The sequence below is a fragment of the Sminthopsis crassicaudata genome, chromosome 3, assembly GCF_048593235.1.
Source record: "Sminthopsis crassicaudata isolate SCR6 chromosome 3, ASM4859323v1, whole genome shotgun sequence".
In the NCBI taxonomy this organism is placed as follows: Eukaryota; Metazoa; Chordata; class Mammalia; order Dasyuromorphia; family Dasyuridae; genus Sminthopsis; species Sminthopsis crassicaudata.
Genome location: NC_133619.1, coordinates 521,160,286 through 521,186,279, shown reverse-complemented (window position 1 = coordinate 521,186,279; position 25,994 = coordinate 521,160,286). Strand labels below are relative to the sequence as shown.

At 35.2% G+C, this 25,994-nt stretch overlaps 2 protein-coding genes across 3 annotated transcripts in view; one reads left to right on the top strand and one right to left on the bottom strand.

Annotated features, from left to right (window-relative positions):
• Window positions 1–25,994, top strand: part of NXPE4 (neurexophilin and PC-esterase domain family member 4) — a 71,489-nt gene that overhangs the window by 11,714 nt on the left and 33,781 nt on the right. The window contains exon 2 of one of the 2 annotated variants that reach the window (XM_074304203.1): window positions 3,708–3,799. In XM_074304203.1, the coding sequence (XP_074160304.1) occupies window positions 3,753–3,799 (47 nt within the window). In that variant the 5' untranslated portion in view covers window positions 3,708–3,752. Of the gene's footprint in view, window positions 1–3,588; window positions 3,800–25,994 lie in introns of those variants that run through there. The other variant, XM_074304204.1, reaches the window with a different exon arrangement.
• Window positions 5,914–13,053, bottom strand: LOC141563307 (NXPE family member 1-like). Its single transcript, XM_074304206.1, is given in 5 exon segments — window positions 5,914–6,643; window positions 6,955–7,170; window positions 9,571–9,632; window positions 10,773–11,506; window positions 12,886–13,053. Coding segments are annotated over 5 exon segments (1,716 nt in total). The 3' UTR covers window positions 5,914–6,107.

The following is a 25,994-nucleotide window of genomic DNA, read 5'->3' as shown; positions in this document are numbered from 1 at the left end:
CTGCAGATAAGTCAGATAAGTTCACTTACCTTGTCAGTATATTTTCTGGGGACATATACATAGGTGATGAAGTCGATGCATGTATTGACAGAGAGCTAGCTCAGGGTTTGGGAGGCTCTAAAGGAAAAGTATGGGAGAGTATTGATTGCCTCTTAAGCTGAAGGTATATAGGAGTGGTCCTCAAACTTTTTAAATAGGGGGCCAGTTCACTGTCCCTCAGACTGTTGGAGGGCTAGATTATAGTAAAAACAAAAACTCATACTCTGTCTCTGCTCCTCAGCCCATTTGCCATAACCCAGCGGCCGCATAAACATCCCTGTAAAATAGTCTTTTCAGCAAATTTATGTTTGATAGGGAACTCACATAAAGCAAGCACTCAGATGGAGGTTAGAAGAAGTGATACAAGGACACTCTCAAAAACTTGGGAATTGTTTGTGTGATGTTGGAGACACTGGCACAGGACGACCCAGTATAGTATGCCCACATCAAAGAAGGTGCTGTGCTCTATGAGCAAAGAAGAATTGAAACAGTTTAGAAGAAATGCAAGATGCAAAATGCTAGAGAATTCTCCCCAAATGTTCACAAGGATGATCTATGTCTGACCTGTTGTATAGACTTCTGAACTCATGCTGGTCTGGAAGCCATAATCGGACACACTGTACCTTAGTGATATTGATATGATTAAGGTTCAGGCACTGAATGATGTGATCTAGGAGAACAATTCTTAGTTTTAAATGATGTGTTTGAGCTCCAGCACCAAATGATGAATTTGATGTAGGTACCAAATGTTGGGGTTTGGTCATGTAAAGAATTCACAATGGCCATTCTCTTTGGCAAAAGTAGGTTTATTTAGGAGAAGAGGTAATAGAAAAAATGAAGAGATACAATAGATACCAGGAATGGTAAATATGAAATAGATTTGGGAGAGAATATAGTTATCAGGGAAAGGGTTTTTAACAACTAATGATGGAAAAGACAAATTCCCTATCGGAACTTACAATTAACCAGGAGAAAGGGAACATTAGTTAGAAGAAAAAAGAGAGGCATGGTGGGGATGAGAGGAGAGACACAACATAGGATAGAGGAAGGATGAGGGGAAAATATAACCAAAAGGGTTCTGTAAAGATAGTATGAGCCAAGGACAGATTGACAGGGGAAATTTAACCTCAGGCGTTTGACATAATTTGGATTTGTGAACAGCCATATCAAGATGGGGCTACACATAATTTCCATAGGAGATGAGACCATAAGGCTACACTGATCCCCATTAGTGCCCCTTCCTGCTTGTCTCAGCAACTAATTCCATCACTATTTTGATCTTTCTTTGCCAAACACAGTTACTTAAAACCTCATGAATGTCATTTTAGGTCTTTGAAAACAAAGGATAACAACTAATCATTTGGTTTTCAAATTTTCTATTTTGATATTTTATTGGGATTTTCAAGTTTTTTGATTTTACTAGTTATTTTGCCTACTCAATTTTTCAAATTGTTCTCTCTGTCTCTCTCTCTTTCTCTAGTTCCCCTGTCTCTGTTTCTCTCTGTGTGTCTTTGTCTCTTGCTCTCGCTGTCTCTCCCAAGTGTTTAGAAATATCCATTTTTCTTTTGCAGGACTGTCTTGAATTTATTTTACACATTTTGATAATTGCTAACTTCTTCTTGTAATCATATATAGATTTTATGATTGGTTCTTTGACCCACCATAATTTTAGTATTAAATAATTTAGTCTTTAATTAATACTTAATTCTTTATTGTATGATGCTTTTTAGAATAAAATGTTATTACATAGTAAAAACATTTGGGACCACTAGATGGTACAGTGGAAAGAGCTCCAGGCCTGGAGTTGGGAAGTCCTGAGTTTAAATCCAGCCTCAGATACTTCATAGCTGCGTGACCCTGGAAATGCCTTTAACCCATGTTTGCCTCAATCTTAAATAATCTGGAGGTCAAAATGGTGAACCACTTCAGTACCTTTGCCAAGAAAACTCCAAATAGGATCATGAAAAGTCATACACAACTGAAACAACAACAAACACACAACAAAAGAAATACTTTTTATTACACTAAATTTTAATTACATTATAAACAAATATTTATTACAATAATATTTTTAATTGTTTTTATTTGCAAGTTTTTAATTTCCTTTGAAGTTGTTTAAAGGATAATGTTGGGAGAATTCATCTGGGTTACTGCCTCTTCTTTTCTGTCCTCAATCCACCACCATCAATGTATTCTTAAAGCTTATTGTCCTTGACTAGTTTTCCATTTCAGATCACTGGACCTGAACGTCTAAGACTTTCTTTAGCCCAGCTTCTACCCAATTCAACCCCTTAATCATAAAAGCCAATTCTTGCAACAGTCTTACTTCTGTACTTAGAGTCAGGAAGACCTGAGTTCAAAGTTTTTGTTTTTGTTTTTTGTGTTTTTTTTTTTTGTTTGTTTTGTTTTTTCCCAAAGCCATGTACTAGCTCATTAGGCAAAAGCAACAATTATCATAATATTTACTCAATGGGTAGGAAAAAAACCACGGATAATTAAATATTATCATTACTCAATAGAAAACATGAAAATGAGTTTATCAAGGACAATGCCCTGAAATCATGTTATCTCAGTTAGTTACTGTTCTACCTTCAAATAGGTTCTCTAAAAATGCTTATCTAAGGACCAGTTGACTGGTTTTCAAGCTCTGTTTCTCTTCTACATTTTATCTGAGAGGCTCTTTAATTCAAATGTGGATTTTATAAGTTTTCTTTCAAAATTTTCTTTTTCTGCCTCTTTAGTAATCAAACTGTTCACATATTAAAGGAACATATTTTACATACTCATGGAGTCACTCATCACCAATAAATTAGTAATGACTTCTTTGACCATGACAACTTGTGAAACAAAATACAAGAATGGCCATCAATCCTGTATAGGCATCTTTTGCTTTTATAATGATGGCAGTGCAATAGCAGAAAAAAAGGAGGAGGATAATCATTATTCAGAATTGGATAAATTTGGGACAATCTTTAATGTAATCATACAAATATTAATTTTTTGCTGTAAATGAAAGCAAAATATAGAGAAATTGCAATAAAATGGGATGATGCCTCAAAGACAAGGTTTTATGGTGTACTCAAACATTTTCTATAATACCTAGTGACCCACAGTACTCATGATGACAAAACAAAATCCCTAAAAGATTATAATGAAGGTTATGGCAATTTATATACAAATATTGAATGCAGATGATAAAGAAGCAGATAAATTCTCTAAAGTATCTGAAAAAGATATATATATATATATATATATATATATATATATATAAATCTCAGTGACAGAAAAGGATAAAAATTATGTAGGAATACAGACTTTGAGAAAGAGCCAAAGGCTTGGAGGCCATTCCAAAACCTCAGATTTATATTTCTTGAATAGTTGCTTCATAAGGAGAATTGCAAGAAACTAGACATGATAAACATTTATCAAACATCTTCCAGAGAAAAAATGAAAGAGAGACTATATATTAACAGGAAAGAAATTACTTGGTTACTTTGTTATAGAACTCCTGTTGTTAATGATCCCCCTCTTCCTAGAAATTACATTGTTTATATTTTGAATATAGTTTGTATTTATTTATCTATGTATTTTCTGTTTCCTGGGGTGGAATGGAAGCTCCCTGAAGGGCTTTCCAGAACAATTCATGGACTATTCTGTGTTCATTTCAGCTGCTTCAGTAAACAGTACAGAGACATAGCAGATGTGTACAACAAATGGCTTTCAAACAGAATTTAATGGATCCTGACAACAGTTCTATGAGGTAGGTGGAATACATTATTATCTTCATTTTATAGAAAATGAAACTGAAGTCCTGAGTTAAATGATGTAGCAAATGATGTAGCTAGTATACAATAGTAGTAGAACTCAAATTGAGCTCTTCAACTCTGTCTAAATTCCAGAACCAGGAATAGAGCATTAAGGCTGGAGTCAGGAAGACCTGAGTTCAAATTTAATCATTAGCTGTGTGATCCTGGGCAAGTCACTTAATCCTGTTGCCTCAGTTTTCTTATTGTAAAATGAGGATCATAACAAGACCTACCTCATGGAGATGCTGAGAGGATTAAATAGGATAATATTTGTTAAATTACTGGTGCATAGTAGCCTCTTTATAAATTTTTTATTCCCTTCCCTAGACTCTCTTATAAATTCAGTGTGTATTTTATTATACAAGTGATTTCAGAGAGGCCTGGAGTGACTTACATGAACTGATGCTAAGTGAAATAAGTAGAATCAGGAACTCATTAAACATGGCAACAAGACTATACAGCAATCAATTCTCAGGGATATGGCTCTCTTCAACAAGGAGATGATTCAAACCAATACCACTTGTTTAGTGATGAAGAGAGTCATCTACACCTAGAGAGAGGACCGTGGGAACTGAGTGTGGAGCACAACATAGCATTCTCACTCTCTCTGTTCTTGTTTGCTTGCATATTGTTTTCTTTCTCAGCTTTTTTATTCCTTCTTGATCCGATTTTTCTTGTGCAGTAGGATAATTGTATGACTACACACACACACACACACACACACACATATATATATATATACATATATATGTTTGATTTAATATATATTTTAACATATTTAGCATGTATTGGACTACCTGACAGCTAGGGAAGGGAGTAGGGGGAGAAAGGGAAAGTTTTGAACAAAAAGTTTTGCAAGGGTCAATGTTGAAAAATTATCCATGCATATGTTTTGTAAATAAAAAAGCTTTAATAAAAAATTAAAAAGAAGAAAAAAAGAACAATTTTTCCCCATGGCCATTACTTCTGCTTTTAATAGAAAAGCTTCTAGTGCCAAACAGTGCTAGCATTTGGTATTATGAACATTTTTATAGTCATAATAAAGATAAGCTTTTTATCATATTTTAGGTCAGTTCTAAACTGACTTATGTCTTTTCAGTGGGTTGAGGCTCAAGGTTGAAATTAAGTGAGAACCTCTTAAACTATGTGATTTTTAGTTAAAAAATATCAATAGGCTAAAAAGAATATTCAGCAGAAGGGAATCAGTAGTGAACAGTTTACCTCATCTCTTCCCATAATGGTGCACCCCAGTCAGAAAGTTATACTGGCTTACAGAGCAGTGGAAAATCTTTCAAATCTAAGGAGTATCCACTGTTCACACCTAAGTTTGGGTTTTTTTTTAATGCTTTAGGGAAATAGGAAGCTGTATTTAATGATAGGATAGGATTTAGACAAATATGAATCAGGTTTGTGTCCCACTGCAAAACATTTGTCCTACTGTTCTTAATCTTCAAATATTTTATGGCACAGATGATACTGTCATTATTAAGAATTGATCCCTTAAAATTATAATTTACCATTCAAAATCTTCCCCAGAATCTGAAACACTACCCCAACTTTTCTACTTAGCTTAAACAAAGACCATGGGTTACATAGTCTTCTCTTACATCTTCTTTTTTGACTAACTGCTTCATTCATCCCTGAGGATATGTGAAAGATCTTTCCTTTGTCCTTTGGTATCCTTTCTTAGTAATAGACAACTTTTTCTTTCCTAAAATCACAATAAACACTGTATATTTATAAGACATCCCCCCATGTGACCAACACTGAATTTCAACAAAACTAACACTGAACACAAATGTTCCCTTTGTGGTATGACAAAATCTTTCAGTCTTCAATCAAATCACTTGTTATGTAGGGTTGATCTTATGCTCTTGCTGACTGTGCCAAGATATTATTCCTCAAACCTATATTCTGAGAATTTCTCCCTATCCTATTGAGAACACATACATTCTGGAGAGGTAGGATCACTGAATATTATAGAAATCAAGATTATCAATGAAGCTTTATTGTCCCATGTGATCTAGTCAATCAGAGAAGTAATAACACTATACACTCATGGCCCACTTATTACAAAAAGGCATGTACAGTCTCATGATTTCCTCTTGTCCCCCACTGTCATACATCATCTTATCAACTTGTATTCACACTTTCTTCTAGGGACATATCTACTGGAATCCCTCATTAGGCATATTTTGTCCCTCTACAACACTTAGAAGATAAACCTTTAGAGAGTCCTTCCTGGTGGTTTTTGCCCATTCCTTAGCAGATGTAGTTTAAGAACATATTAATCTGATTTCCAATAACATTATCAGGGGGATGGATGATGTTAGAATCATATGCAATGCTCATGTCCCAGGCATCAATGATGCCCACATTGAGATCCTGAAAAATGTCTCTCATAATGAGGTACTGAATATAGCCATGAAAGTTGAGAGCTTGACCAGGGTCCATGTGCATCTCCCGTAAGTTTTCTGATTTCAGGATAACTCTAGTATCTGGACTTCTTAGAAATAACCGCCTAATTGCCCTCTGGATATTGATAACTCTTCGGACAAAGATGTCAATGGGAAATAACCTGAAGTGTTGTCCTAAGGTAATGACAATGACTGTGCTTCTGTCTCCTGCTACTCTGTCAATTTCACGGGTAATATATTCATGATCTTTTAATGTGTATAATTGTTTAGTCACAAATGGAAGTCCATGTTTTTTCCACTGAATATAAATGTGTCTTTGTGCATCCAGAAGTACATACTTCTTAAATGGTCCACTTCCATGATGATCAAAGTACTTCAGTGCTGATTGGGAAAAATATCATTACATCTTTTAAGTGAAGAAAATAATCTTATTGCTTTTCAGTGCAGGCCAAATTATCTCACTCTTAATTAGTAATTAGAGAATAATTGTTATCTACCATGATACATTGTCAACCTTCCCCAATTAAATTTTCCTTTACTATACATGAAAGAAAAGAAAACTAACATTTTCTTATGAAAAATGTGATAATTACTTTGAAGATTTCCCATCAATCTTGTAAAAACCAAGAAAATCAAACAAAAAATCCCCATAGAAATACTATTATTAAAAAAAATAAATTCAGAAATCTTACTTTTCACAAATTTGGATAAATATATTATCCACTGGCGTAGGGTAGAATCTCCCATGAGGTAAATGAGTTTTCCTTTCAAACAATTATTTATTTCAGTCACATTGCTTAGCTGAGTTAGTTTGCAAAATGCTGGATTCCACTTCTCTTGCAAAGAATAACCACTGGGAATAGGGGACTTCATTCCAATCTGGCATTTCTCTTTTACTGTTTCAACATCTGATAAATTCAATGCATTCAGAATTAGTCTATCAGAGTAATCTTCCCCTCTATTACAATTACCAAAATATTCAACTAGATTGATGCTGTCTCTCACTAATCAGAGAAATGGTGGTTCAAGCAATGCCCTGAGAATACCCATATGCAAATGCTACCTGAGGAATGGCCTTAACAGTCTCTTGAAGACTCATTTCAGGAATCTTAAGACTTTTATAAGAGTTCTTTTTATATGAAGATAATGCCACTAATGCTACTTCAAAATATTTATTTTGAATTGGTCTTCTAGTAGTGGTTTACTCTACTCCATCTGTACTCCTTCACCTGATCTCCCTTGTGACCCAGGCCATTCATGTATCCGATGGCTTTTGGTTTGAAGAACAATCTGACTATGAAACAAAGCAAAACTCCTTGGCTTCCTGAATAAGAAATTGCTGATATTAGCATCATTAGAATGGTATTTCAATGAAGAGAACTAACTACATGGAGAAAATGAAATAAAAATCTCATCTGTTGTTGTACTGTGGTTCAAAAAACCACCAGCAGGGTGAATCTTCACCCTTGTCTTTCTTTTTTCTGTTCAAGATCCCTTTGGAAACAGTAAGATGGAAGAGTAAAATGACTCTTTGGATGATGTGGAAGTCTCCAACTGCAATTCTACAGTGAGATGGAGTACCAATTAGACTTACTATCTACCTTGCATTTAGAACTATTATGGACATTACAGTTTGTCACAGGACTCCAGACCTCTAGGCTTCTAGGGCACTGATCATCTGATCTGCTCATTCTTTGAACATTTAGGGATGCTAGGATTTTCCAAAAAAATTAGCTGCTTGGTATCCTGATTTTGGAAGAAATGAAGTAAAGTGATTTGTTCTATCTAGAAAAGCTCAATTTCATCAAAATAAAACTTGAAAATACTATTATTGGTACCCAAATCCCAGAATTACCAAATATTCAGCAATAAAAATATAATTTCATAATTTATAGAAATCTTTCTTTTCATTATTTGTATTATATGCTTCAGATGAGAGACTATGGAGGGAAATAAATAGATCATTTTTATGTAATATTTTGCAACTTGTGAATTGATACTTAGACTCTGGCTAAGGCCAAATCCATAAAACAAAATGATGCTTGGGATCTGAATGGGGAAATGGCACATAACCACACAACTTTGTTAGAGATTTTAAATATATAAGCAGTAGGAAAATAAGGAAGCTAAAGGAAGAGTCCTCAAATGTGGAAGAAATCCTTATAGTCCAAATTGGGTAGTGGCTCTGATTTTTCATCAGAGTAAAAATCAATAAATCATAGATTTTAAACTTGAAGTATTTTCAGAGGTCAAGCCCCTCATTTCACAGATAAGGAAGCTATTGTTTATAGTGATTTACTGACTTTCTGAGTCTAGTGGTCTAGGCATGAAACTTTGGACAACTCACGTAATTTCTCTGTTCTTCAGTTTCTTTATATTTAAAACAGAATTGTTGGATTCAGTGGTCTCCAAGATCACCTTCAGTTCTAAGATTGATTTTATGAGTTTATAGGAGGCAGAATAGGGATATGAATCCATATTCTCTGATTTAAAATCCAATATTCTTTCTATTGCATCAAATTGAAAATGAATGCAAAATTGTTTAAAAAAGAAGAAGAGGATCAAAAAAGAAAGAAAAGTTGCAGCTCAATACTCACATACTCAGAAGCATCAGGTATAATATAATGCACAGGATTTCCTAAAGACTGGACACCATTTTAATTACTTCTCTATCCAAAAGTTACAATCCAATTTCAGGAATATTTTGTTCATGGAAATATGTTTGTATTTTTATAATATATGTCATTTTTTAAATAGAATTGGCTTTACAAAGTTTTCCACATTGGTCAGTTGGTTGATTGAACAACAACAACAACAGAAATGCATTTCTGTTATATAAATTGAGTGAGATTTCTATTTGTCATTGAAGCCCATGTGTAAAACTGCATTTCCAGAAAAATTCCAGGTTCATTGACTCATGAATTGAGATGGTTCCAGCAGAAGTTTAAAAGGGAATCTATTTCTCCCACTGACTTCATCATAGATACCTTCAAATGGTACCAGAGCAGAATGATTGGCCAGAAGGAAATAATTCTTGTACAGATTGAAAGGGAGCAAATGAAAATGTACACACCAAATGCTTTGATGACAGATGTGGCTAATTAAGAAGAAAAACTTGTTTAATTTCTTGGTATAGGGTTTCTTATTTTCTCATGTTCAAGGAATCTGACACTCCTCATATTTCCTTTGACATCCCCCAGGGTGTTCCCTGGTCATAATACAGGCAGAATTGCAGGTGGATGAGAATGAATGACTTTTAAAGAATTATTGAGCATGATCCATAATAGAACAGAGCAGGATAGACTTACTGTTACACTGGGAGACCATGATAGGTTCAAATTTTCTCATAATTTCAATGTCTACATCATACCTTAAAGAAACAAGAATACAAGTTAACCTATGTTCAACTTAGATGCAATATGCAGAACTACAATAATAAAAGCAAAAACTCTAAATATGTCCCTAAACTTTTGCACTTTTTTTCCCTCAACAGCAAAGTGATTCAATAAATGTAGTACTGGACCTGGAATCAAGAAGACTTGATCAAAATCCACTTTCAGACACTTACTGTATTAGTTTCCTCAACTGGTAAATGGGGATAATAATAGCACCTACCTTCTAGGTTATATGAGGCTTACATGATATAATATTGGTAAAAAAATACTTAGCTCTGTGTCTGTGATATATTAGAAGCTTATTAACTATTTAATTTTCTTCCTTCCCATCCTTTGCCTGTCTTTAGGTTAGAGAGTAAGATGGTACTGAGGAAAAAAGAATTCAGATTTTACCTTGACATATACCATGGAAAAGGCACAGTTTCTCAGTGTCTCTGGAAAATCTCTGACTATAAAGGATTTGCTGATATATAGATATGCATAGGTAGAGAGTGAAATGTATAGGACTGGAAAGGAAATTTTTTTAAATAAATAAAAAGAATGTTTAGATTAACCCACATGACAATTTCTGTCAACTCTTCTAGGTTGACATTTGTGAATGTTTTTCTGCTCCTAGATCCAGGTTCCATATTTTCTTGTATGAATCAGATTTTCCAACATAATCTATATATTACAGTGAACAAAGGTGGGGAAAAAGATATTAATAAGAATGAAAATGATTAAAACTAGTCCTATCAGTCATTAATTACATTTAGGTGGTACAGTGAATAAAGTACTAGTTATAAAATAAGAAAGATTTGAGTTCAAATCTGACCTTAAATTCTTGCTTGCTGTGTGACCTTGGGTAAGCCATTTAAGTTCTACCTCAGTTTTTTCATTTGTAGAAAGTGAATAAAAATAGCATCTTAGATGCAATGAAATATTGGGAATGCACTATATAAATGTTAGATATCTTTACTGAATCCATAAGTTTATAGATACGGATTGCTTTACCTTGGACTTCCTCTTTCATGGATCAAATTCAAACAAATATAATATGGCTAATTTGTTTCATCAAGGTAAAATAATCTTTCATGTGTAAGTATGGTTTGACCCCTAAACCCCACTAAACTTACTTATGTAAAAGATTTTTCTCCTTTATACTAAGATAAGAAACTCCATTATTATTGGTCTTCATATGAGTCAGTGCATCACAAGATACATATTTAGGTTTCACACAGTAGAAGGCTTCCTGGTCTCGGTGGTCCAGATACTGGCACAGTTCAGCACTCGTATTTAGAACCAAGCCACATTCGCTTAAGACTTGGTATCTGCCATTGGCAAATTGACCCATGAAAGTCACCTTACCATATCCCTTATTCCTTGCTCTCCAGAGGGCAGACACCCCTTCACTGGGATAGATGAGCAGAAGAGACACAGAGACCTTGCCTGCCCAGAATAACGTGAAGCTGACAAGATAAGTGCCATTGTTGAAATCTGTCAACTTTCCTGAAGCTCCTGCCTTCAGGTCTGGGGAAGAAATCCTGGCCCTTAAGAAGTCTCCTCCATATTCTTTTCTGCGTCCCAAATAGTCTCTCGCCTCCAGGTAGATGTCTAGCTGATCCCCTTTGCAGTAAGTGGTCCTAGGACTGATGATTCTGGCCACACTATGGGCTGCACTTGTGGTGGTATTGACATGAGAGAATGGTCTGTGTGGGATCTGATGATCCAGGTGCTCTATGATTTTTTTTATTTTTAAATCAGTCTCTGTGGATTCTGTGGGTATTCTGAGTGGTGTTTCAGGACATGAAGATTTTTTGCAAGTGTCCAAACAATGACCAGTAGTAGAAGGAATGAGAACAGAAGGAAACTGAAGCAATAAGAAAATGACATATTATGTGGATGTTGCACAAAACATATTTGTAGTTATCACTATTTCTTTCCAGTTTATGAATAATAACTAAAACATGAAATTAGAATTTCAGAGCTATAGGAAATATGTATTATTTATTACCCAAAGCATTTCCAGCATATGCTCATGGACACATAATATTATTATTATTATATATTTAATTAATATATAAGAGGGATAAGGACTAGACTTGTGACCTCATTTTCAAAGGATAATTTAAGGTGAGGGAACTCCTTTTACCATGTAGATCGAGATTTTCTCTGCAACTTATAATATTAGAGTTGTCTAAAGTATTGAAAGGTTAAAGTGACTAGCCCAGGGTTACACAGTAAATATATGTCACATATGGTATTTGAATCAAGGTCTTCTTGGCTTTGAAGATGGCTCTCTATCCACTAAACCACCTTGCATCTCCTTTATAAATGAATACACATATATGTACACATGATTTTAATGTATGTATATTGGATATATTTTTCTATACTTGTATCTAAGTATCTATACATATATATGTATTTATGATTATATATATATTTCTTTTAAAGACTGAATGTAACAGAAATTCAGCTTTTCCAACATTTTTCTTTTTTTGTATATTGAAATTTTTATTTGTGATTATTATGCTCCCATGGATACATTTTTAAGAGAGAAGAATAAGTGATACTTGGAAATACAGATAAAATTATTAACAGCAATTAGATATAAGAACAGAGAGCCAAAGTTCTGGAGTTTACATCCTATTGTATACTCAAGCTATCACCTGTGTTTATCCATGGAACTAGAGTAATAAACTGCCTTACTTGGGGAAAAATAAATTATCAATCAATAAAAAATAAATAAACAAAATCAATAATTTTGATTTGGGAAGAAGAAAAACATAGTGCAAATGTCAGGATAGGTCACTTCAGGAGTGGTCTAGAACCCAGCTCAGACGGTCTCTGGAGTAGTAATGCCAAGAAACTATATCTTTGGGCTTATGGATAATTCCAGGACTCTCCATGGTCAGAAACAAGTCAGTCAAATGTCCTACTTTTTTTCCAATCTGGAAATCAGTTTAGAATTCGATTTATCCTGGATTCTCAAACACTATTAATCCTTCTTAAAATTATTCTAGAAGTTTGAGTTGAACCTGAGGTAAATCAAGAAACTGCTCAAATCCCTGGGTTGTTTGCAGAGCTGTGGGTAAATTTCAAGGACAACATCTCTGGCCAATATGGGGGTAAGGAGGAAGATTGAGATATTTGTTTAGTTAACTGTCATTCCTTTGTGTAAGCTATGGCATTTACTTGACTTGTCTTGGAGTAATTGTCAATACTAAAAGAGAAAACAATTCTTACCTTTAAGAAGTTTTCTGAAGCCATCAAAATGATAAAGACAGTTAATACTGACATCAAAAGCAGCAATATTTGACAAGTAGTCATAGAAGAAGTCATGGTATGTCCTTTGAGAGGTGACCAGTAGAGAATAAAGGACACTTAGGTTAAAGATCATCCTTTTATGCTCATTTGCCCTCATTTTCAGATGTTCTGTGAAATACTGGACTCCATTTCTTTTCAGTGCCTGGCTCTTTAGTCCTAGTTTCACATCATTAGCCTATTTTTTAGAGAAAGGAAATAGGAAATTAAAAAAGGTCCTGATGCTCAAAGAACCAGACCAAACTATTCAAAAAAAATTTTTTATCTTTGAATCCTTTCCCCTTTCATCCTCTCAGTTACAAACAACTGTCCTTTCAGTTTCATTCTCCTATCAGAGAACAAAATAGGGACATATTGAGCAAACGGGTACAAAAGGTCAGTCCTGAGATTTTGTTGCTACCTACATGAACAGCCCCCAAGCTATTTATTTGTTCTTTGTTCTTCCTAATGGCTAGACCACCTTTCTCAGAAATTTGCTAAATGATAAGACTTAGGGACACCTTTGTATATAAGTCTTCATTGGTAATATTTTGGGGGCAATTAATACTCACAAACTGGAAATAGGTTCTATTCTGAGGGTTTATGAAACACATGTGTATTCTCAATCCTAGCAAGAACATACAGACTGATTTTGATTGCCTCATCAGTAAGAATCTCGTGGATTTGATACTTTTGTATCTTAAAAAAATGTGCGACATAAGGACAGATTAAGTAGACACTTGTTATTTCCCAAAGCATTTATTATAGTTTGAGTAAATTGAGATAAGCACATGGGATAGAGGAATTCTGTTTGAGTCAGAGTTTGAGTACAGATGATGGATGTTTTAACTTATCTCTAACCACCTGTGACTTCCTTTTTCTAATAAAAGGGGCCAAGTCTAACTAGTTTTCAACAGAATTTTGGTTGGTTTGAGATTCTTTAAAGCTAACTGGATTTTACTCTACTGAATCTAATTCATTGTGTAATTAATGAACAGAAAATGTAAGTTTAGCAATCCTCTAATAATTGTTAGACTATGAACATGTGATCCACTGTGGAAAATGATCTACTAATATTTATCTGTTCTCTTCTCATATTTTCACAAATGTTACAGTGTGTGTGTGTGTGTGTGTGTGTGTGTGTGTGTGTGTGTGTGTAGATGGTAAGATTTGTGAAAATATGAGAATATATATATATCTATATATATAAAATATATATAGATATATATATATATGTATATATATGTGTGTGTGTGTGTGTGTGTGTGTGTGTGTCATAAAGACTTTATACAAAGATGATAAACTTGGAAACTGAACCACAATGAAGGAAACCATTATAGATTATCCCATACTAAAAAAAATTGGATCTAGGTTTTTAAAGGGGAAAAACAAAAATTATTTAATTTTTCATAATGCTTTAACATTTACAAAGTTATTTTCTCATAATTACCCTCTGAAGTAAAGAACAAATACTACTAGCCTTTTTTTTAAATATGAGGAAATTGAACCTAAGATTTATTAATAATTTGTCCTTTATTACATAACTAGTAGGTGGCAAAGAGGTTTTTTTATTTCAAATCCTAGTTCTTTCTAATATCTTTTTACATAACTTCATTTTAAGTAAAGAGAAGAAACCATAAAATTCTATTAGGAAGTTATTCTCAAAGAATTACAAATGTGAATGTTATCTTTAAGTATAGCCTTTTGGTGGAAATGTCTATTTTCATAGTTAATGAGTTTCTCATCAGTAGATGTCTTTTTGTGGAGCCCGGATGACCACTCATCAAAATATTGTATAGTGGACTGATGGATATATATCTGGATAATAATTGGACTAGATGGCCATCTGAACCTTTGTAATTTTATGATTTTTAAGAACAATAATAATTGCATAATTATTGAACTATTTCATGTTCTCGCTATGTAACAAAGAGATGTATATTGTGGAACTAAGTAATCTGAAACCCATTACAGCCATGGGACAAAAGATATAATCTAGAATATATAATTGAAAAATAAATTGGACCAGTTATATAGTACAATCAAGAACTGAGTAACCTAAGGTTAGCAATGGAATGATAAAAAATCTAAAGATACTTCTCCAGCATATTGGGTGGATCTATCAGTGAACATTTATAAAATGAAATAATCAAATTAGCTCAGTTGTGATAGTTTGTGCCACACATTGTATGCATATATTTCAAGAAAATTATCACATTCTCCTGAAAATAGAAAAGTTATTGGTAGTTTCAAAACATGCAAAAGTTTCTTTGGATTTCACCACTCTGACTGCAGACTAGGACTAATTCATTCTGATGTTTTCAACTCATCTTGAAAACTTAATTTTTTAATGGATTTTAGATTATTTTGGAAAAGACACTGGATACCATCTCTTACAATTCCATATTTTACAAATAATAAAAGTCATTTTGAAGGAGGTTGAGTGATTTGTACAAAGTCATATACCCAATCAAAGTCAGGACAGAATTCCAGTTCTCCTGATTTCAAGTTCTGTATTTTAGAATGTATATGTATATGTGTGTGTGTATGTGTGTGTGTGTACATATATATATATGTGTACATATATATATATATATGTTTTATTTTTTTTATTTTTTTGCTGAGGCTGGGGTTAAGTGACTTGCCCAGGGTCACACAGCTAGGAAGTGTTAAGTGTCTGAGACCAGATTTGAACTCTGGTCCTCTTGAATTCAAGGCTAGTGCTCTACTACTGAGCCATCTAGCTGCTTCAAGGACTGAATATTTTTTTTTTTTGCTGAAAGCTATTAAATAAAAATGTCATTAGATTAAATAATTTAAATAAAACCTTTATAGCAACCATAACTCACTAAATTCTTTTTCTTTCCTAAGCTTGTGAAAGCTATGAACTTCCACTGTTCCTATTAGTTGTGATTTAAGACTGAGGCCTCTCATGAACTATCATTCCCACCATCAAACTCATTGGTTATGATGTAGGAGTTGAAATAGCTCTTGCTCAATCTTTTTATGGTAGCAAGGAATTGGAAAAGGAGTGGATGCCCACCAATTGAGGAATGGCTGAACAAGCTGTGGTACATGGAGGTAATGGAATACTATTGTTCTATAAAAAGTAATGAACAAGTTGATTATAGAAAGATCTGGAAAGATTTACATGAACTGATGTTGAGTGAAACAAACAGAACCAGAAATACATTGTACACAGTAACAGCAAGAAAGTGTGATGATCAACTATGAAAGGCTTGGTTCTTCTCAGTGCTTCAGTGGTCTGAAACAATTTCAAAAGACTTTGGACAGAAATGCCATCTGTGTCCAGAAAAAAATCTAAGGAGACTGAATATAAGTCAACATATACCATGTTTATTTGTTTTTTGTTTTTGAAAAATCTCTCCCATGGTTTTTCCCTTTTGCTCTGATTTTTCCTTTCCCAACATGATTCATAAAGCAATGTGTATCAAAAATAAATAAATATACTACAATGAAAAAATGAAATAGCCCTTGCTCTCCATTACCACTCTTAAGCTCTCCCTTTATCACACCATTCAGCAATCTGCTCTCTTCTCAACTTTAATTCATATTTATTACCTAATCAAAATTCTTATAGCTGTCCTCTATTGAACTCTAAGATACTCTCTTTAACAAGTTTTTGACTCACCATCTTTCTTTCCTTCTCAAGTCCTGCTCTCTTAACAGGAGACTTCAAAATAGATATCAATACTCTCATAAATATGCCATCTTCCCATTTTCTCAACCTATTCATTTACTATGATTCATGTGTTCACTTGGTCTCAGCTATTTATGGCCTTGAACTTGTCATCATCAATAAGTGTTTTACTTCCATGTGTATAAACTCTGAAATTCTTTTATCTGATCATCATTTCACCTCTCCATCTGCTTACAATCTCTCACCCTTCTCTTCATCAGTAAATAAATGTTTAATCGCTTAATATGTGCCAGGCACTGTCCTGAGCACTGGATAAACAACAAAAACAGAAAAGGATAATTTCTACTCCTAAAGAGATCATAATTTTATGTGAGGGAGATAATATCAAACAACTTTATAAAAACAAGGGAAAAATTAAAATAATCAATGGAGGAGATACACTAAATTTAAGAGATTGGGGAAAAGCTTCCTGTAGATGTTAAATTTTAGCTGGCATTTGAAGAAAGCTAGGCTACACACATATATTGTATCTACTACACACATATATTGTATCTAGAATATACTGTAATATATTTAACATGTATAATTCTGCCTGCCATCTGGGGGAGGGGGTTGGGGGAGGAAGGAAAAAAATCTGAATAGAAGTAAGTGCAAGGGATAATGTTGTAAAAAATTACCCATGCTTATGTACTGTCAAAAAAAAGTTATAATTATAAAATAAAATAAAAATTAAAAAAAAAAAGCTAGGAAAGCTAGGAGGTAGAGATGGGAGAGCTAGGTAAAGGAAACCAAAGTGAAATGCAGAGTTGGAAATGGGGCCCTGTTCCAGGAATAGTAAAGAGGCCAGTGTCACTGGTGCTGTAATGATGCTATAAGAGGACTGGAAAGATGGAAGCAGACAGATTATAAAGTGTTTTGAATACCAAACAGAGGTTTTAATGTTTGATACTAGAGGTGATAGAAAATCTATCTATTTATTGAATAGGAATTTTGGGGATTGAACATGGTCAGGACATGGTCAGACCTCTACTTTAGGAAGATCATTGTGACAGCTGAGTGGGGTATGTACTGGAGTGGAAAGAGACTTTTTGCCAGGCAGACCAACCAGTGAGCTCTGAAATATCACAGCATGCACCAAATGGTGCAATGTGAAAGGAGTGAACAGGAGGTATGTGAGAGATTTGAGTCTGGTTGATTAAGAGGATGGGAATACCTTGACTTTCAGTCCTTCTGCCCATCAGTTCTTTCTGAGCCTATTATTTCTGCACTGACTATACTCTCCTCTTTTTCTATAGAGGCAGCTAGGTAAAGCAATAGATAGATATGTCACTGGGCCTGAAATCAGGAAGATCTGGATTAAAATCCAACTTCAAACATTTACTAGCAGTGTGACTCTGGACAAGTCATTTTATCTGTTTACCTTGGTTTCCTCAACTATAAAATGGAAATAAAATTAGTATTTATCTCCATGAATTGTTGTGAAAGCACTCTCCTCTTCACTTGTCCCCATTTCATATCACTTGAATTCCTACTCCCAATATTTTCTCCTTCATCTATGAAGTTAACTTTTTAACTCCATCATGAGTTAACTTTTTTCCTCATCAAGGAAAAATCCCTCTTCCTGTTTACTGCTTCCTCTCTGTTTCCTAAAAACATATCTATGTCTCCCCCATACTCAAACATTCTCTTGGTCCATCCTTCTCCTCTAGCTATGATCTTCTCTTTCCTCCCTTTTGTGAAACAATTCCTTGAGAAAGCCACAATTATTGCCTTCATCATTCTAATTTTTTTCTAACTGCTTTGCAATCTGGCTTAATGATGATATCATTATTCAACAGAAACTTCTATCTTCAAAGTTACCAATAATGTCTTAATAACCAAATCTATTGGTTTTTCCTTATTACAGATCCTTCTTGACTTCTTTGCAGTTTTTGATACTGTAGGTATCTTTTCTTGATACTCTTTTGTTCTCTAGATTTTTATGACACTGCTGTCTCCTGGCTCTTCTTCTACCTCTCTGGCCAATCCTTAGTGTTCTTTGCTAAATCTTCCTAGTCATGACCACCCACTATGGGTGTTATTCAAGGCTCTGTTTTTAGCCAGTTTCTCTTCTCTCTATATATGATTTTGTTGGATCTCATTAGCTCTCATGGATTTAATTAAGTTCTCCAAATAATGTAGATTATATTATCATCTCACAAATGATTCTCAGATTTGTATGTCTAGTCATAACTTCTTTTCTGATCTTGAGACTTGCATCTCCAATGAACTATTGAACACTTCATATTGGTTGTCTTTTAGACACGTTAAATACAACATGTCTAAAACAGCTCATTATCGCTTCCCCTTTTTCTAAGTTATCATTAACATGCCTGAGGACATCATCATCTTCCTACTCATCCAGGCTCACCAGCCTAGGTGTCATTCTCTATTCTCATTTTCACCCCAAATTCCATGCAATCTGTTGCCAAATCCTGTCAGTTATTTTTGTATTAACTTTTATATATGTCCCCTTTTCTCTTCTGACACTGCTACCATTTTGGTTCAACTTGTCATCTCATGTCTGGATTAGTGAAATAACCTTTTGACTGGTTTCCCTTGTCTCAAGTCTTTCTCTATTTCAATTCACAGCTCCAGATAGCTTCCTAAAGCACAAGCTTGAACATGTTGTACTTCATTTAGTAAGCTCTGGTCCTTGACTATTAGTTATAGAATCAAGTATAATCTCTTTTTTCAACCTTATCAAGTTCATTACTGCTCTATTGGAACTGATTTGGTTCATCTCATTGTTGAAGATGGCCACATCCATCAGAAGTGATCATCATATAGTATTGTTGTTGAAGTATATAATGATCTCCTGATCCTGCTCATTTCACTCAGCATCAGATCATGTAAGTCTCTCCAGGCCTCTCTGAAATCCTCCTGCTGGTCATTTCTTACAGAACAATAATATTCCATAATATTCATATACCACAATTTATTCAGTCATTCTCCAATTGATGAGCATTCACTCAGTTTCCAGTTTCTGGCCACTACAGAGAGGGCTGCCACAAACATTTTTGCACATACAGGTCCCTTTTCCTTCTTTAAAATCTCTTTGGGATATAAGCCCAGTAGTAACACTGCTGGGTCAAAGGGTATGCACAGTTTGACAACTTTTTGAGCATAGTTCCAAATTGCTCTCAAGAATGTCCATGCATATGTTTTGAAAATAAAAAGCTTTAATAAAAAAATACCCTAAAGAAAAATAAAGTTAAAAAAAAAGATCTAGTGTGCTAAATCAACAGAGTTCTGCTGTAGTGATGCTGGGCCACAGGATTGAACTGGGGCTGTGTTGGTATGGTGGGTGCTGGGATTGCTCACTAGACTTCCACCCTGGTTCCATAAACCTTTTCTCCTGACCTTCCAAGTCCTCTTTTGTGTTTCTGAGCTGAGAGGCCTGGAAGCCATTTGTCCTGCTATTGATTTAGAAGTCTGGCTTGAGGCTGGATCCCAATCTAGGACTGGGGGTGAGTCAAGACTAAACTGCTATGGCCTGTGTCAGGACTGCACACTGGGCTCTCACCTTGGTGCCACAGACCTTTTCTACTGAGCTTCTAAGTTGCTTTCAGCTGGAAAATAAAGAGTGAGCACACATCTATTAGTTTCCATTCATTCTCCATAGTTCTGTCTCTGGGTATAGATGGCATTTTCTATTCAAAGTTTAGTGGGAGTGCTCTAGATCACCGAATTATTGAGAAGAACCAAATCTTTCACTGTTGATTGTTGTACAAGATTGTGCAGCAAAATTATGCTGCTATGTATTTCTGGTTCTGCTTATTTCAATCAGCATCAGTTCATGCAAATCTATCCAGGTCTTTCTAAAATCAGCTTGCTCATCATTTTTATGGAAAAATAATATTCTATTACTTTTATACACCATAATTTATTCAGTCATTCCTCAATTGGTGGGCATCTATTCACTTTTGCCACCACAAAAAGAGCCATGATAAACATTTTTTGCACATGTAGGTCCTTTTCTCTCCTTTATGATTTCCTTGAGATACATACCAGTAGAGATATTGCTAGATCAAAGGTTATGTACAGGGCATAGTTCAAAACTGCTCTTCAGAATGGCTGGATCATTTCACAACTCTTCCAATGATGTATTAGTCTCCCAGTTTTCCTAAATAACCTGCAACATTTATTATTCTCTTTTCCAGTCATCTTAGTCAATCTGAGAAGTGTGAGATGGTATTTCAAGACTGTTTTATTTTTCATTTCTCTAATCAATAGTGATTTAGAGTATCTTTTCTTTAATTTCATCATTTGAAAATTGTCTGTTCATTTCCATTTGGGGAATGACTTGTAGTCTTATAAATTTGATATAATTCTTTATATATTTTAGAAATGATGACTTTATCAGAAACACTAGCTATAAAAAATTTCCTTTTAATCTTGTTTGTATCGGGATTTTTTGGTGCAAAACCTTTTTAATTTAATGTAATCAAGCTTGGCTATTTTGTATTTCATAATATTCTCCAGTTTTTCTTTTGTCATATTCCTGGATCATTTTAAAATCTGATACTCCTAATTCTAGCCGTTTTCCCTGATTTTGTCCCATGCTTAGAACTCTCTCCTTTCTCTTCTCTAATATGTGTTTTCCATAGACTCCTTCAGGTCTCTGCTATAAATCCTCCTGTCTATAAGAAGCCTTTCAAAATTTCTCTGAATATTAGTGATTTCCCTTTGTGATATGCTTCAATTAATCTTGTCTGATTTTTATTTGGTTTTTATTTTAGGTCTTTTTCAGAAGGTGTTTGATGAATTCTTCCAAGGCCTATTTTACCTTCTGATTCTATTACATTTGGGCAGTTCTCTTTGATGATTTCCTGTAAAATAGGATCTAAGCTCTTTTTTTTTTTTTATCATAGTTTTCAGGAAGTCCAATAATCCTCAGATTATCTCTCCTAGATCTATTTTCCAATTGAGTTTTTAAATGAGTTGTTTTGCTCTATGGATTTTTTTTTTTTTCATTTCACTAATTTTTTTTTATTTTTATTTTTTTACTGAGTTATTTTCTTTTTACAATTCACAAATCCTACTTTCCTGGGATTTTTTATCTTTTCCAATTAACAAATCCTACTTTCCTGGGAGTTCTTTACCTTTTCCAATTCACATTTCAGAAAGTTGTTACTCTCTTGCATAGCTTCTCTTTCCTTTCCCCATTTTTCTTCTAGTTCTCTTTTAAGATTTTTTTTTTTTTTTTATAGTTTCTTCTATGATAGCCTTATGTGATAGGGACCTTTGGGGTATTGTCTAGAAACTGTCTGCTATTAGTCTCCTCGGGGTTGAAAACCTGTTCTCTTTCTGTATAGAAGCTATCAATGATCCTTTTGATTTTTTTTTTTTTTTTACTCAATTTTTAAAAAGACTTTAGGATCTGCCTTCAGGGCCAGGAGGTTACCAGCTTCCTTGCAGAGAAAGGACAGTAGTTGTCCTGCAAAGTGGCTGCAAAGAGTAGCCGAGATGTGGGAGTGCTCCATATTGGAAGTGACTCTGACTCAAGCCTGGGTCTCACAGATTGCTGTGGAAGTGCCCTGCAAGGAGCCCTGCTGTGAGGATTAGTGACTGCCTTGGGGCTAGAGGCTGAGCAGAGAAAATGTCACTGCTCCCCCACCCCCACCCTGCAAAAGCCCACTGTGGGTATTAGTAATTGCCCTACCTCTCATGTCACCGAAAATGTCTCTATCCTGGAGCCCACAATCAAGCTACGGAAATTCTATTGCTCCAGGCCGAGCCCCTCACTGTGCAGAGTCGAGGCTGCCCTGGGCTGGGTCTCCCTGCCATGCAGATTTGTGACTGCCCCTGTGAAAACCCCTGCTGCAGAATGCTGCTGCACAGCTGTGTTGTGGTCTGTGTTGAGTCACTCACTTCCAGTTTTGGGTGGGTATAGCCAGATCCTGTTAGGTTCTGGCATTTTTTTTAGAGTACCCTCTACCTTTGGCTTTAATTTCTCTGCTGGTCTATTGCTTTGCAACCAAAGCAGAACAGCCAATCTGTGGTAGAGTCCACTCTGTAATTTTTCGAGCCCCAGAGACTACCCTTGTCCCGGTCTGCTCTGTTTGCTAGTCACTCCTATTTCCCTGCTTGTGCTGGTCTGTTCCTGCTGCTCAGGACAAACCTTTTCTGGCGATCTTGCAGATTATCTTAGGCTGATAAGTTCTTGTACTTCCAATCTTTGTGAATTTTACTAGTCAAGCGCTATATTTGAAGCTGATTTTAAAAATTAGTAATGAGGGTATGAGAGAAGCTTAGAAAATCATGTATGCCTTCTCTGCCATCTTGGCTCCGCCTCCTCAAGATCCTTTTTGAATTTTTTTCAAGAGAGCCCTTTGAGTTGGAGACCAGTTCACATTCTTCTTTGAGGCTTCATCTGGAGGAATTTTGCCTTTAGTGTCCCCAGGGTTTGAATTCTATTCTTCCCTGTGGTGTGATCTATGATCAGAGCTCTTTTTGCTTTTTTGTTCATTTTAAAGGTTAAGATCTACTCCTAGAGTACAGGGGAGATTGTCCCAAGTTTCCTCTATAGGACAACAGGTGTTTCATGCTGCCTTGGGAGGGATGCTCCTAGCTTCCTCGCTGAATTGGGTGGGTCTGGCCAAAATCTACCTCTTATAATGCACTTTAAGGGTTCATTATTTTTGCCTTTTGAACTTGTGTTGTATTTTGGCTTAGAGCCTCCCACTAGGTTCTTCAAGAGCATGGGGGCCTCTCTGCCTTGGGCTTCCCTGCATCACACCTGTGCTGGGCCATGTTCAGCCCTCTCCTCCTCCTATGTCCCTCTGCCCCACCTGATTGAAACAGACTTTTTCCTGAACTCCTTCCAAGATATCTTCTGCTGGAAATTTGTTATACTGCCAATATTCATGTATTCTGTCACTCCAAAATCCATTCAGAGGCTTGCTCTGGTGTTGATTCTGAGGGAAGCCAAGAAAAGCTCAGGCAAAATTATGTCTACTCTCCTCCATCTTGGCTTCACTTCCCTGCTTTTGACATCATTAAAGAAACTTTTGTATTTTAAAATGTAACCCCCTGCCCAAATATATAATATAAAAATAAAAAAACCATAAAATAAATTCTTAGCTCTTTTACTATACAAAAACAGGAAGCTGCCTGGATTTGGCAGGAGTTTGTTAACTCCAGGTTACACAAATGTATTACAAATATATCAATATTTTTCTTAAAACCCCTTCACTATAAACTTAAAACAACCAGATAAATATAAAATCTCATTGAGGAACTTCAAAAGTCTTTTACTATAATCTATAGCTGTGGCATAAATTTCTGCTGTAAGATCCTTGACAAGTGGATTTTTTTGAGTCATTTTTGAGTCATGTTCATCTTCTTCAGAACCATATTTTGGAGTTTTCTTGGCAAAGATACTGGAGTGGTTTGCCATTTCCTTCTTCAGACAAATAGATATCTAGACTCAAATTCAAAATCAATAAACTGCAAAGTCCTAGATTATTTCTTCATACTTTTCTGTTATGGTCATCTCCTTCAGGAACATTTGACATGACTTGAAATCTGACTACTTACAAAATACTGAGGCAGCTATGTAGCCCAGTGGATAAACTATCTGGACTTGGAGTTGGGAAAGTCTGAGTTTAAATTGGAACTGAGTTATTTCTCTTAGCAAATTACTTAATACCTATCTATCTCAGTTTCCTCAATTAAAATATGGACAATAAAAGCACCTACTTCCCAAGGTTATTGTGAGGATAAAGTGAGGTTCTATCTGCAAAACACTTAACACAGTGCTTGGGGCATAATATATGCTTAATAAATACTTATTTCTTTCACTTCATTACTACTGTCATTTCTCTTAACTGTTGGAAAGAATTATAGCAAGTTGGATGATGCAATCACAACTAAGCTGAAAATGAAAACCACAAGAATTTAGTAGAAGCTACACAAACCACCACAGTTTTTTTTCTGAATAATCGGCTACCAAATAGATGTAGTGGTTTTGGGGAGCATGCCCAGATCACCTCAAGATGAAAGAATGAGCTTCTAGAAAAAACATATTTTGTTTTACCATACCACATATGAGGCATACAGTGTCTTTCCATTTGACTGTGTAGCTGAAATAAACTGCATCTTTCAAGCTATGGATTTGGAACAGTCAGTTATTCTTTCTTTTTCCAAAAAGCATAACCCTAATTCATCAACAGCACAGGTAGAATGCATTGAACTGGGTAGGAAGGAAGGACTGCTGTCTCTTTCCTTCTCCCTTTTATTCTGTGGACCCAAAAGTTCGATTTTATTTTCTTTTGTCCTTTTCAATTTTAGACTTAGAAAGTAAACTCCCTGGAGCTACAATGACCTTGGAATCAGTATTCCAAGTCAAATATTGCTCCCACAGGGGAGCTCTTAACAGTCAGAGTATCTAGGACTCTAGCCTAAGGGAACTTTGGACTTGGAACTTTGTGGGATCATGCCATACAATAACTGAGCTAAACTATGAACCTAATCCTGTTTCACTCCTCAACAACAAAAATATTGTAGGGGACAGACATTGCTCCTCAGGTACTAGGGGAAAATGTTTGTATGGTTATTCTTGCTATACCATTGGAGTAAATATTGCTTGTAACAGCTAATCCAGCTATGAAAACAGAACTGAGATGCAGAGGATCTCTAGAATTGGGGAGGACACCATTGGACACCAGAGCCAATGTTAGAAAGATTGGACATCTCCTAACCCTTTGAGGGTATACGAGAATCTTCAAAAGGAGTGAAATGTAACATACCTGGCCTCCAGGCAGTGGGGAGCAAGAGCCAAAAAAGGATGAAGGTCAAACAGTCCATTGAAAGAGAGAAACAGCCATCATATTGCCTTCTTGGATATGCTTTTGTAACTGCTCCACTTATTATTAGCAATTAAGCCTAGATCATAAAAACCAATATCAAGATCATCTCTTATACTAATGGTCTGGTAGCTAACTGCTTGTGATGCTAATTCAAGGAAGCTGTGAGGTTTCATGGGCATGAAGTATAACTAGTGATGTACAAGATGGAGAATTCTCCATCATCTGCAGTGACTTCAGCTCCTCTTTTTTGACATCTTGGTTAGAACACATTTTCTCCCCTTGATAACTTCCTATCCTATTCCTCCCAAAAATATTCCGTTATGTTCAAGTATTTTCCCTGTACAATACCAGTTGGATTTTCTAAAGATTATATTTTCTACATTTCAAAAAGAGTACACAAAGCATATTTATCTTGGAGAAAAGATGGAATTCATCACAGACTTAATTGTTCTCTACTGAATAACTTACTCTCACTAATTTCACCAAATTCAGTTCCCATTAGGAGGTACTTCTTACCAGATATTTACCAGTTGTACATC